Source organism: Globicephala melas, chromosome 2 (assembly GCF_963455315.2).
Source record: "Globicephala melas chromosome 2, mGloMel1.2, whole genome shotgun sequence".
Taxonomy (NCBI): Eukaryota; Metazoa; Chordata; class Mammalia; order Artiodactyla; family Delphinidae; genus Globicephala; species Globicephala melas.
In genome coordinates, this window is record NC_083315.2 from 85,604,865 (window position 1) to 85,618,248 (window position 13,384).

The 13,384-nt window shown below is 39.4% G+C and overlaps 1 protein-coding gene across 1 annotated transcript in view; it reads left to right on the forward strand.

The window, feature by feature from the left end:
- Window positions 1-301: 301 nt before the first annotated feature.
- CEP152 (centrosomal protein 152) overlaps window positions 302-13,384 on the forward strand; it is a 96,206-nt gene continuing 83,123 nt past the window's right edge. The window contains exons 1-2 of the mRNA XM_060293569.1: window positions 302-430; window positions 6,591-6,684. Coding sequence (XP_060149552.1) covers window positions 6,598-6,684 — 87 coding nt within the window. The 5' untranslated portion in view covers window positions 302-430; window positions 6,591-6,597. The remainder of the gene's footprint in view (window positions 431-6,590; window positions 6,685-13,384) is intronic.

Sequence of the window (13,384 nt, forward strand, 5' to 3'; positions counted from 1 at the left end):
GGGCAGGAGGCCAGGTGCTTGGGTGTCTCTATGCAATCGATAGGCCCTCCCCCTCTAGAGTCAACCCTTCCGTAATTGGCTCACGGATTCACCAATGGGCACACAGGAGGAACTTCCCGCCACCTCTGGCGCCCGCTTTTAAACAGCCGTATAGTATTTGCAACTGCAGGAGGACTTCTCAACCTAGCTTGAGAAAGGCGGAGACTTCCGCCTCTACGCCCTGCCCCAAGCCGGCATGGCCCCGCCCACCAGGCCCGCTTCTAACCAGCGATTGAGGGAGTCGGCTGCTCCTCAATGGCCTCGGGGTTCCGTGGGTTCAGTTGTGACTAGGACGGAGCTAGCGGGTTGGAGCCTGGGTGAGGGGTTTGCTAGAAGTTGGCTTTCGGCGGGAGCTAGGGTGTCTCCGCGGTGACAGCATCCGTGGCCTCCGGTGAGTTTCGCTTCTTGGCTGGGCTTGGGGCTGGGATAGGAGGAGGTGCGGGGTCCTTGGGATTCTGGCTGAGGCTTCCCGGAGGACTGACCCGTCCCCTCCCCAAATCCCGCGGTGGGGGACTGCTTGCGGGTGGCGGGGCTCCGCCTTTGACTTTGAAGTGTCATCCAGACCCCAAGATCCTACTTAGAAGTGACGCCTGGGAAGCCCTCCTCGTCTCCTCCAGGCCGCTAGGGTAACGCTGACACCCGACCCTGGGGACCCCCGCCGTGGTCACCCTGGCGCCGTGCCAGGCTCACAGTGGGTGCTCTGTACACGTGTGTTGACCGAGTGCATGTAACGCTGGCAGCCCAAGCCAGCAGCCCCAGGCCTCCTGGGCTCCGTGCAGCTTGGGTCTCGCGGTACCTGTTTGCTGTGCCATAGTTGACGCCAAACGGAGTTCCTTGGTAGGGCCCTGGGTTTATCTTCGTTCAACCTGTGGTTGCCTGCTTGCTGCATCCTCTGGGCACCCTGAATGTATTTGTCCAAGCTGCTGTCTTTAGCACTGATCACAGATTATTGTCATCCTTTGTTTTTATGTGTGTTTCTTTCCCTTCACCAAATCCTGATGAACTTTGTAATCTTGAACAGTGCTTGGCAAGTAATTGTTAAATGAATAAATAGGCTTCCTAAGCCTGGTATTGCAAGTCTGAAACAGGCTAGTGTGCTCTGGCTATTTCCATTCTAGAAAGGAAGCTAGCATGTAAGCAAGTAAGTAGAATTTCCTAACTCTCAGGGCGCTTAAAGACGCTTTTGTGGCACTCAGCCTTTTCTATCTTACAGTCATGAACTTGAGTGTGATTTAAGCTGAATTTCACCTTATCCTTCACAATGCATGACAATTTATATGCACCTCCTAGATGTGAATGCACTCAACTAAATGAGAGGCTGAAATTGAAGCTATAAGAAAAGTATAAGAAATATAGCCTGAAAGTACCAAAGAATGACTAATTTCATGGGGGGAGGGCATCTTGAAGAAAGTGGCATTTTCATCCTAGAAAAGATTGCAGTACTTGAAGGAAAGTTTCCCACACACTGCATATTCACCTTTTCTCAGATATACTGAATGCTGTTTATTCCTTTAAACTCTTTTGTAGCCGGCAGACTTCTATTCATGAGTAACATGTCATGATAAAAACAGAACTAAGATGTATTGATTGGTACACAGTGCTAAGCGCTTCATGTACATTAGTCTTGTGAATCCTCGTAACCAATCTTTGGTACAGGTACTGTTTTTTACCCCCATTTTATTAATGAAGAAATGGAAGCAGTTGTGCAAGTTTACACAGCTGTTAAGCAGGAGAGCCAGAACTGAGCCCAGGTTGTCTGAATGAGTGCCCTCATTCTTAACCACTTAACAGCCACATTGTATCCTTTAAGATCTGTTTCTGAAGTCTTTCTGTGAAACTTCCTTCAGCCTTATTTTCCTCTTAGCATAGTTAATTTGTACTTTGTACTTTCCTCTATTACAGAATGTATTACAAGGTATCATTTAACTATTAATTCATATCATTGTTTCCCTAAGGGACTGTAAGCTTCCCATGGCTGGTAGCATGTCTTAGATACATATAGGCTATAACCTGGCCCACAGTAGGTGCTCAGTAAAATTTTTATTGAAATAATAAATCTGTAGAGAGCAACATGAATGTATTATATTTATTCAACAAATATTGGTGTGTGCAAAGGGTGGGGGAGATACATTTAAATTCTGCCCCCAGAGTGCTTATAGGCTATTAGATGAGGCAAAAACAATGCTACTTTTGCTTTCTAATGTTTTGGCCAATTAAACACACATTGGTCTTTCTCATTGCAAGGAGGGCAAAGAAAACATAACCAGCGACAACAAAATGAATAATGAGTGGGACATATGACAGAACATAGCCTTGTAAATAGGTTCAGAAAAAGTTATCTATCTAGGAAGAAAGTATTAACCATCTTGCTATTAAAAAAAAAAGCATACTGTACACTTATTCTGCATCTTGATTTTTTAAATAGTCAATATATATAGAGATATTTCATTATTTTTACTAGTGACTCAGTATTGCCAATTTATTCAAAAGTACTTTTACTAGGGAAAATGTTCTTTTTCAATATATTAATATTGACAGTTCTCAAGATGGTTTTCCCAATTCATACTTTCATCAGCAATTCATGAGGATGCCTGTTTCCTATAAAATAGCCACCACTAGGGCTTCCCTGGTGGCCCAGTGGTTAAGAATACGGCTGCCAATGCAGGAGACACGGGTTCGAGCCCTGGTCCGGGAAGATCCCACATGCTGTGGAGCAACTAAGCCCCTGTGCCACAACTACTGAGCCTGCGCTCTAGAGCCTACGAGCCACAACTACTGAGCTTGCATGCCACAACTACTGAAGCCCGTGTGCCTAGAGCCGGTGCTCCGCAACAAGAGAAGCCACAGCAGTAAGCCCGCGCACCACAACGAAGAGTAGCCCGCAACTAGAGAAAAGCCCGCATGCAGCAACAAAGACCCAATGCAGCCAGAAATAAATAAAATAATTAAAAAAAAATAGCCACCACTAGCTATTATCATGTGTTTTTTTTAATTTAGTGGTTGAAAATCATATTTCATTGTTTAAATGGCGCTTTGAATTCTTTGTGAGATTAAGCATCTTTTCAAGTTTGTTGAGCATTTGCATTTCTTTTTTTTTTTAATGAAATGTATCAGTTGCCCATTTTAAATTGAGTTGTCTTTTTCTCATTTCTTTGTGAGAATTGTATATTGGGACTTTCTCTTGTGTTTTGCAAGTCTCTTTCTCATTATTATTTTACCCTTTGATGATTTTTTTTTATACATAATATTTGACTTGCTAATGATTGTTTTGGCCATATACAGTTTCTTTTTGTATGTGTGTATAAGTTTCCGTCAAGTTTTTCCTTTATGGCTTCTGGGTTTATTATCTTGCTAGTTTTTTCTTTTAAATTTAAGCAGCCTGTTTTATTGTTCTGAATATTATAGTAAAGTCTCTGATAGCAGTAATCAGTAGCGATTAATAAGCAGAAGAAAAGCATTAGCTTTTATTTTAAATTTTAGTTAAATACTAATTACCTTTTTAGTCTCCCTCTTTGTTTTTTAAGCCACAGTAAGTTTATCAAATTTCCCTTAATGCCTAAAATAATTTCTTATGGTCTCTGGTAATTTGCACTTTTCAGAAGGAAAGCTAATGTGTACCCTTTCCTCCCAGTGGAGAGAGTTTGTTCTTTCAGATATTTTCAGATTTCTTCTTTAATGACATGGTTTGGATTTAAAATGCCATTCAAAAAAAAGATAGTTTTGTCTTTTACATTTTATTCACATAAAAATGAAAATAGGGAATTCCCTGGCGGTCCAGTGGTTAAGACTCCGCACTTTCACTGCTAAGGGCCTGGCTTCAATCCTTGGTTTGGGAACTAAGATCCTGCATGCTGTGCAGCCAAAAAAAGAGAAAACTAGACTTTATTAAAAAAAAATGAAAACACCTTGTAGAATTCATTATTCTCTATCTGAGAAAAAGTAGTTCTTTATTTAAAATAACTGTATTTAGCAATAAGCTCTTGTAAATCTTAATGTTCTTTTTCAGTATTCAACAGGAATTGATGGATGGCAGATTGGTGAAGTGTTGGAAAAAAAAAAACAACCCTCCCTCCTTTTACTTAATAAAAGGGAAATTAACCCAAATTCCCTATTCTGGCTTTAACTATAAAATTCAGGGAAAGGTGGAAAATGTCATAAGAATTAGAAGCAGGAAAGATTATTTCTGCCTGGAGAATTCAGGGATATCTTTAAGGTCCAGCTTAATTGCCTTTCTTTTAAGGAGCAAGCATTTACATGGGCTTGTATTTTCATAATCTATAGATTCTATAGACTTGATGTTCACTTGAAGTAGTGAAAAAACCCTAGAGACATGAGCTTGTGTTACTGTTTTTCCCTCACCATTTCAGCTACATTGTAGGCTCTTTACCATATTCAGGTATCCATCTTATGCTGGTATACAGGAGGTTTCTTGTAGCTGCTGGGTGGAGACAAGGTTTAGAGTCCCCAAGCCTCTCTATTTCACCTCTCAGTGAAGGAGTGCATGTGTCCCTTCCTCCATGTAGCCCTGGCACAAGAACAGAAAGGAGCAGGTCTGGTCTAAGAAGCAGAGGCTGGAAGGGTTTCATTGATGTGAGGAGTCTGAATTCATAGAATTAAAAGGGATGGGTTGGGTGTAGGGAGCGATCAGAGAGGGGAGGGATAAAGAAGGTGGACTGCAAATTAGAGTTTGGCCGAGAAACAGTCCTTGTAAAACAAACTAAAACTTATGGGGATTTTCAGCATTGAAATTCATATTTGTGTTAATCTGTAATACCATATTTCATCTATTATAATGTGCACATTTTCTTTTCACTTTTGTTTTTTGCCGCTCCGTGTGGCTTGCAGGATCTTAATTCCCCGACTAGGGATTGAACCCAGGTCACGGCAGTGAAAGCGCCAAGTTCTAACCACTGGACCGCCTGGGAGCTCCCTTCTTTTCACATTTTAACATCTACAAAGAGGCTGCATTTTAAAGTTAATGATATGTCATGATTTAATTGGCCACATCTTTTTCTTAGTGGTACAGACCAGAACTGTGTCATACCATCAAGGGCACCTTAGAGCTGATGAAGAGGAATATCTTTTGATATAGAGCTATTGGCTTACATAAAAGTTTGTGATGTTAGTTCTCTACTGTCAACACGAGGGAGGTAAGTTCTTTATGGTAAAATATGTTTGGATTGCCAGGTGTATGCTTCTCATTCCACTTCCAGTTTAATGACATTTTAGAGCCTGAAAAGTGAGTGTATGATCTGTGGCCCAGCCTCACATCAAAGTGCATTTCATTGGCATGCACAAGAGTGGGCTGAATAGAGGACAGCATTAGGCTGTGTAATTGATGATGCTTGCCTACTTTTTTCTCAGGATTGTTCAGTTTTGAAATTCTGGGTAGTTTCTGTGTAGTGTCAGGATCCCTAAGCATAATTCAAATCATTAGCAGTCTTTTGACCGTAAGTACTTGAAAACCCATTTCCTGCTGCTGCTTCTGCCACAGCAGTGACCATTCTCCAGGGAAGTCTTGCTGCTGCTTTGGGACAGTGTCATAGCTTCACATCCTTCACTTCTGTTTTTCCTGAGTATTTTTTTGCTAGAACTTGATTTTATCAAGCTTAAGAGCAGGACATTTAACACATATCCATATATATATATATTTTAAATTTATTTTTGGCTGTGTTGGATCTTCGTTACTGTGTGAGGGCTTTCTCTAGTTGCAGCGAGCGGGAGCTACTCTTCGTTATGGTGCGCGGGCTTCTCATTCTGATGGCTTCTCTTGTTGCAGAGCACGGGCTCTAGGCGCACGGGCTTCAGTAGTTGTGGCATGCAGGCCCAGTAGTTGTGGCTTGTGGGCTCTAGAGCACAGGCTCAGTAGCTGTGGCGCATGGGCTTAGTTGTTTAGCAGCATGTGGGATATTCCTGGACCAGGGCTTGAACTTGTGTCCCCTGCATTGGTAGGCGGATTCTTAACCACTGCACCACCAGGAACGTCCTAACACATATTTTTGTTGTGTGCTCTGTGGAGTTTACTGGATTGTAAATGTTTTTTTGGGAGCAATCATTAACTCAGGATTTAGTGGCTCTCTTTCTGAAAAGCATGACGTCTGGATTTGTGATATTCAGAAGATGAAGCAAGTTGTGGAGGATGCTACCTGTGCCATCTTTAATACATCAAATTAGAAACTTTGAGCGTATTCTTAAAATTTGTATGTTTTGGCATATTCCTGGTTCATTATTATTATTTTTGTGTGTGGACAAAAATCTTACTGTTTGAGTTATTCTTTCCAGACCACTAGAAAGGTCTAGTTATAGGTTTATTAGCTTTGGGCATTTTCTCATTTTCATGAATTTCTGTCATAACAGCTATTGTCTGTGAATCATGATTAATTTGTAAGAACTTTCTTTATAGTTGGAATACTAACCATTTGTCATACATTAGTTACATCTATCTTCTCCCCAGCTGCTCCTGTCTTTTTGTGTATGGCATCTCTTATGTAGTTTGGTCTGGGGAGATTTTCTGGGCTATTTAGAAACCAAACATCTTTCTGTTCCCGCAGGAGGACCATGTCACTAGACTTCGGCAGTGTGGCACTGCAGACGCAAAATGAAGATGAAGAATATGACAAAGAAGACTATGAAAGGGAGAAAGAGGTAAGTTATTCAGAAAAAGAATTCTAAACCCAATCTTAAACAATTTTATATCCTGACCAAAATTACATCATTTTGTGTCATTTTGAAGGATTTATGGTTCTTTTTATTCCCAAAGCCCCAAAACTTGATCAGCATCTGGACTTTTGAAAGGTAGATGAGTGGAATGCTTCCTTCTTTTGGACAAGAATGAAACATAACTGTGTACGACGCCCTAGACAGATGGTTAGATTGCTGAAGCGCTTTTCATTTAGGAGGTAGTGGTCGGTCTTGGGGCAGAGGCCTACTCGCATGGGCGAGCCCAGCAGGTTCCCTTGCTTCGGGTAGCCTGCATCCGCGTGGGGGCCGCCGGTGAACAAAATAACAGGCGAGTAAAGCAATCTGTGTGAGGGCTGATTTAGCACTGACAAGTAACAGGGAGACAGGGTAAGGTGATATTAAGGCAACCAGCCAGGAACTGGTGAGGGAAGACCTCTCGGAGGAGGAAATGTTCGAGCTGAGCCTTGACTCACGAGAGGGAGCAGCCTCACAGAAGCCCGGGAAGGATGCCCTAGGCTCGGACACAACCAGTGTAAAGCCTGGAAGTAGGCAGCAGACCCTGCATATCTGTGAAGCAGCCACAAGGCTGTGGTATCGGGACTGTGTGAGCGAGGGGTGAGTGGTGGAGGCGGGGAAGAGGTGGTCTGGGCCCGGTCACGGCGCGTCAAGGGAGGGTGTTTGTATTTTATCCTAGGGGCAGTGGGAAGCCAGTGGAGGATTTTAAGCAGGGAAGTGCTATCTGACCGTATATTTGAAAGATCTTCCTGAATGCTGTGTTGTGCAACGAGATTACAGGAGAAAAGGAGTAAGGAGGAGATCATTTGTGTGTGTGTGTGTGTGTGTGTGTGTGTGTGTGTGTGTAACGAAATCCTTGGCCCAGTAGTAATAGTAGCAGCTGGTGGGAATCAACTTGCTTGTTATGATTGTTTTTAGTTTGAGTCAGATTTCTTGATTGACTGTGATAACAGGCTGCTTTTGCACTGAATGTTGCTGTGACCCATTTGTTTTTTCAGGTGTTTTTAAAATTTTTTATTGAAATATAGTTGACTTACAATGTTGTGTTCATTTCAGTTGTACAGCAAAGAGATTCAGTTTTTTATATATATATATATATATTCTTTTTTAGGTTCTTTTCTATTATAGGTTATTACAAGATATTGAGTATAGTTCCATGTGTTACACAGTAGGTCCTTGTTGGTTATCGATTTTATATAGTAGTGTATATGTGTTAATCCCAAACTCCTAATTTATCCCTCCCCCCTTTCCCCATTGGTAACCATAAGTTCTCTTTTTTTCTTTCTATATTTTTAGGCCAATTCTGGGTGGCTTCTTTTTTTTTTCTCTCTCACACACACACACTGTATTTTATTTTTACAAGAGATAAATAGACTGACACCAAGCCTTGTAAATGGACGACCACAACAAAAGCAACGATTGCAAATACCAAACACGAAACACACTCATACTATGTCATAATATTGATATTCAGTCCAGGAATCCTCCACTGTAACAGCTCCTTTACTTTGCAGTGAAAATTGATTTGTATATTTTTTGCCTCTGAGTCCTTGTGGGATATTTTTTTTTTATTCAAACAGAAAGTCACAAAAGTTATCATCCTCATCAGTTCACTCAGTCCCATGTAATTAATTTTTTTTATCTTGATCTTTTGTTAGCACTTTTATGAGTTCATCAGTTTTCCATTACAGTTCTGAAAATGCTTATTCATTTAGTTCAGCAGTATAGTCAGTTACCAGAAACCTGTACTTGTCAGAGTCTTTTCCATGAATTCCTTGAAGATGAAACCCTTTTATAGGAACATACTTGCAAAAGCATCAGAGTACACCCAGAACTGTCTGTAAATGACAAGCGACTAAAAAATGACCACAGTTAAAGATTTGATGAAAGTTCATAATAATGCAATTGACAAAGAAATTTAGTTATTTCTGAGATATACATTTTAAAATAATAACTAGAATTATGACTTATAAAATTATACCAGAACATTTAAGATTTTTAGAAGTTTTATGTAATGTCTGAAACATTTATATTAACATATTTCATACAAATAACCCAAAGAAAGTTTAGTATTAGTTGTTTTTTTGGTTTGTTTGTTTTTTTATACTGCAGGTTCTTATTAGTCATCAATTTTATACACATCAGTGTATACATGTCAATCCCAATCACCCAATTCATCACACCACCATTCCCACCCCACCACGGTTTTCACCCCTTGGTGTCCATACATTTGTTCTCTACATCTCGGTCTCAACTCCTGCCCTGCAAACCGGTTCATCTGTACCACTTTTCTAGGTTCCACATACATGCGTTAATATACGATATTCGTTTTTCTCTTTCTGACTGACTTCACTCTGTATGACAGTTTCTAGATCCGTCCACATCTCAACAAATGACTCAATTTCGTTCCTTTTTATGGCTGAGTAATATTCCATTGTATATATGTACCTCAACTTCTTTATCCATTCCTCTGTCGATGGGCATTTAGGTTGCTTCCATGACCTGGCTATTGTAAATAGTGCTGCAGTAAACATTGGGGTGCATGTGTCTTTTTGAATTATGGTTTTCTCTGGGTATATACCCAGTAGTGGGATTGCTGGCTCATATGGTAATTCTATTTTTAGTTTTTTAAGGACCCTCTGTACTGTTTTCCATAGTGGCTGTATCAATTTACATTCCTACCAACAGTGCAAGAGGGTTCCCTTTTCTCCGCACCCTCTCCAGCAATTGTTGTTTGTAGATTTTCTGATGATGTCCATTCTAACAGGTGTGAGGTGATACCTCATTGTAGTTTTGATTGCACTTCTCTAATAATTAGTGATGTTGAGCAGCTTTCCGTGTGCTTCTTGGCCATCTGTATGTCTTCTTTGGAGAAATGTCTATTTAGGTCTTCTGCCAATTCTTGGATTGGGTTGTTTGTTTCTTTAATATTGAGCTGCATGAGATGTTTATATATTTTGGAGATTAATCCTTTGTTGATTCATTTGCAAATATTTTTTCCCATTCTGAGGGTTGTCTTTTTGCCTTGTTTATGGTTTCCTTAGCTGTGTAAAAGCTTTGAAGTTTCATTAGGTCCCATTTGTTTATTTTTGTTTTTATTTCCATTACTCTAGGAGGTGGATCAAAAAAGATCTTGCTGTGATTTATGTCAAAGAGTGTTCTTCCTATGTTTTCCTCTAAGAGTTTTATAGTGTCCGGTCTTACATTTAGGTCTTTAATATATTTTGAGTTTATTTTTGTGTATGGTGTTAGGGAGTGTTCTATTTTCATTCTTTTACACGTAGCTGTCCAGTGTTCCCAGCACCATGTATTGAAGAGACTGTCTTTTCTCTATTGTATGTCCTTGCCTCCTTTGTCATAGATTAGTTGACCATAGGTCCATGGGTTTATCTCTGGGCTTTCTATCTTGTTCCATTGATCTGTGTTTCTCTTTTTGTCCCAGTACCATATTGTCTTGATTACTGTAGCTTTGTAGTATAGTCTGAAGTCAAGGAGTCTGATTCCTCCAGCTCTGTTTTTTTCCCTCAAGACTGCTTTTGCTATTCAGAGTCTTTTTGTCTCCATACAAATTTTAAGATGATTTGTTCTAGTTCCATAAAAAATGCCAATGGTAATTTGATAGGGATTGCATTGAATCTGCAGATTGCTTTGGGTAGTAGAGTCATTTTCACAATATTGATTCTTCCAATCCAAGAACATGGTATATCTGTTGGTATCATCTTTAATTTCTTTCATCAGTGTCTTATAGTTTTCTGCATACAGGTCTTTTGTCTCCCTAGGTAGGTTTATTCCTAGGTATTTTATTCTTTTTGTTGCAATGGTAAATGGGAGTGTTTCCATAATTTCTCTTTCAGATTTTTCATCATTAGTATATAGGAATGCAAGAGATTTCTGTGCATTAATTTTGTATCCTGCTACTTTACCAAATTCATAGATTAGCTCTAGTAGTTTTCTGGTGGCATCTTTAGGTTCTCTATGTATAGTATCATGTCATCTGCTAGAATGACAGTTTTACTTCTTCTTTTCCAATTCGTATTCCTTTTATTTCTTTTTCTTCTCTGATTGCTGTAGCTAGCACTTCCAAAGCTATGTTGAATAATAGTGGTGAAAGTGGACATCCTTGTCTTTTTCCTGACCTTAGAGGAAATGCTTTCAGTTTTTCACCATTGAGAATGATGTTTGCTGTGGGTTTGTCATATATGGCCTTTATTATGTTGAGGTAGGTTCCCTCTATGCCCACTTTCTGGAGTCTTTTTATGATAAATGGGTGTTGAATTTTGTCAGAAGCTTTTTCTGCATCTATTGAGATGATCATATGGTTTTTATTCTTCAGTTTGTTAATATGGTGTATCACATTGATTGATTTGCGTACACTGAAGAATCCTTGCATCCCTGGGATAAATCCCACTAGATCGTGGTGTATGATCCTTCTAATGTGTTGTTGGATTCTGTTTGCTAGTATTTTGTTGAGGATTTTTGCATCTATATTCATCAGTGATATTGGTCTGTAATTTTCTTTTTTTATAGTGTCTTTGTCTGTTTTTGGTATCAGGATGATGGTGGCCTCATAGAATGAGTTTGGGGTTTTCCTTCCTGTGCAATTTTTTGGGAGAGTTTGAGAAGGATGGGTGTTAGCTCTTCTCTAGTTGTTTGATAGAGTTCACCTGTGAAGCCATCTGATCCTGGACTTTTGTTTGTTGGAAGATTTTTAATCACAGTTTCAATTTCATTACTTGTGATTGGTCTGTTCATATTTTCTGTTTCCTCGTTCAGTCTTGGAAGGTTATACCTTTCTAAGAATTTGTCCATTTCTTCCAGGTTGTCCATTTTATTGGCATAGCGTTGCTTGTAGTAGTCTCTTAGGATGCTTTGTATTTCTGCGGTGTCTGTTGTAACTTCTCCTTTTTCATTTCTAATTTTATTGATTTGAGTCCTCTTCCTCTTTTTCTTGATGAGTCTGGCTAATGGTTTATCAATTTTGTTTATCTTCTCAAAGAACCAGCTTTTAGTTTTATTGATCTTTGCTATTGTTTTCTTTGTTTCTATTTCATTTATTTCTGCTCTGATCTTTATGATTTCATTCTGCTAACTTTGTGTTTTGTTTGTTCTTCTTTCTCTAGTTCCCTTAGGTGTAAGATTAGATTGTTTACTTGAGATTTTTCTTGTTTCTTGAGGTAGGCTTGTATAGCTATAAACTTCTCTCTTAGAACTGCTTTTGCTGCGTCCCATAGGTTTTGGGTCGTCGTGTTTTCATTGTCATTTGTCTCTAGGTAGTTTTTGATGTCCTCTTTGATTTCTTCAGTGATCTCTTGGTTATTTAGTAATATATTGCTTAGCCTCCATGTGTTTGTGTTTTTTACGTTTTTTGCCCTGTAATTGATTTCTAATCTCATAGCATTGTGGTCAGAAAAGGTGTTTGATATGATTTCAATTTTCTTAAATTTACTGAGGGTTGATTTGTGACCCAAGATGTGGTCTATCCTGGACAATGTTCAGTGCACACTTGAGAAGAAAGTGTAATCTGCTGTTTTTGGATGGAATGTCCTATAAATATCAATTAAATCTATCTTGACTGTTGTGTCATTTAAAGCTTCTGTTTCCTTATGTATTTTCATTTTGGATGATCTGTCCATTGCTGTAAGTGACGTGTTAAAGTCCCCCACTATTATTGTGTTACTGCCGATTTCCTCTTTTATAGCTGTTAGCAATTGCCTTGTGTATTGAGGTGCTCCTCTGTTGGGTGCATATATATTTGTAATTGCTATATCTTCTTCTCGGATTGATCCCTTGATCATTATGTAGTGTCCTTCCTTGTCTCTTGTAACATTCTTTATTTTAAAGTCTATTTTATCTGATATGAATATAGCTACTCCAGCTTTCTTTTGATTTCGATTTGCATGGAATATCTTTTTCCATCCCCTCACTTTCAGTCTGTATGTGTCCCTAGGTCTGAAGTGGGTTTCTTGTAGACAGCATATGTATGGGACTTGTTTTTGTATCCATTCAGCAAGCCTGTGTCTTTTGGTTGGAGCATATAATCCATTCACCTTTAAGGTAATTATCGATATGTATGTTCCTGTGACCATTTTCTTAGTTGTTTTGGGTTTGTTTTTGTAGGTCCTTTTCTTCTCTTGTGTTTCCCACTTAGAGAAGTTCCTTTTAGCATTTGTTGTAGAGCTGGTTTGGTGGTGCTGAATTCTCTTAGCTTATGCTTGTCTGTAAAGCTTTTGATTTCTCCATTGAATCTGAATGAGATCCTTGACAGGTAGAGTAATCTTGGTTGTAGGTTCTTCCCTTTCATCACTTTAAGTATATCGTGCCACTCCCTTCTGGCTTGTAGAGTTTCTGTTGAGAAATCAGCTGTTAACCTTATGGGAGTTCCCTTGTATGTTATTTGTCATTTTTCCCTTGCTGCTTTCAATAATTTTTCTTTGTCTTTAATTTTTTGCCAAGTTGATTACTGTGTGTCTCGGCATGTTTCTCCTTGGGTTTATCATGTATGGGACTCTCTGAGCTTCCTGGACTTGGGTGGCTCTTTCCTTTCCCATGTTAGGGAAGTTTTCAACTATAATCTCTTTAAATATTTTCTCTGGTCCTTTCTCTCTCTCTTCTCCTTCTGGGACCCCTGTAATGCGAATGTTGTTGAGTT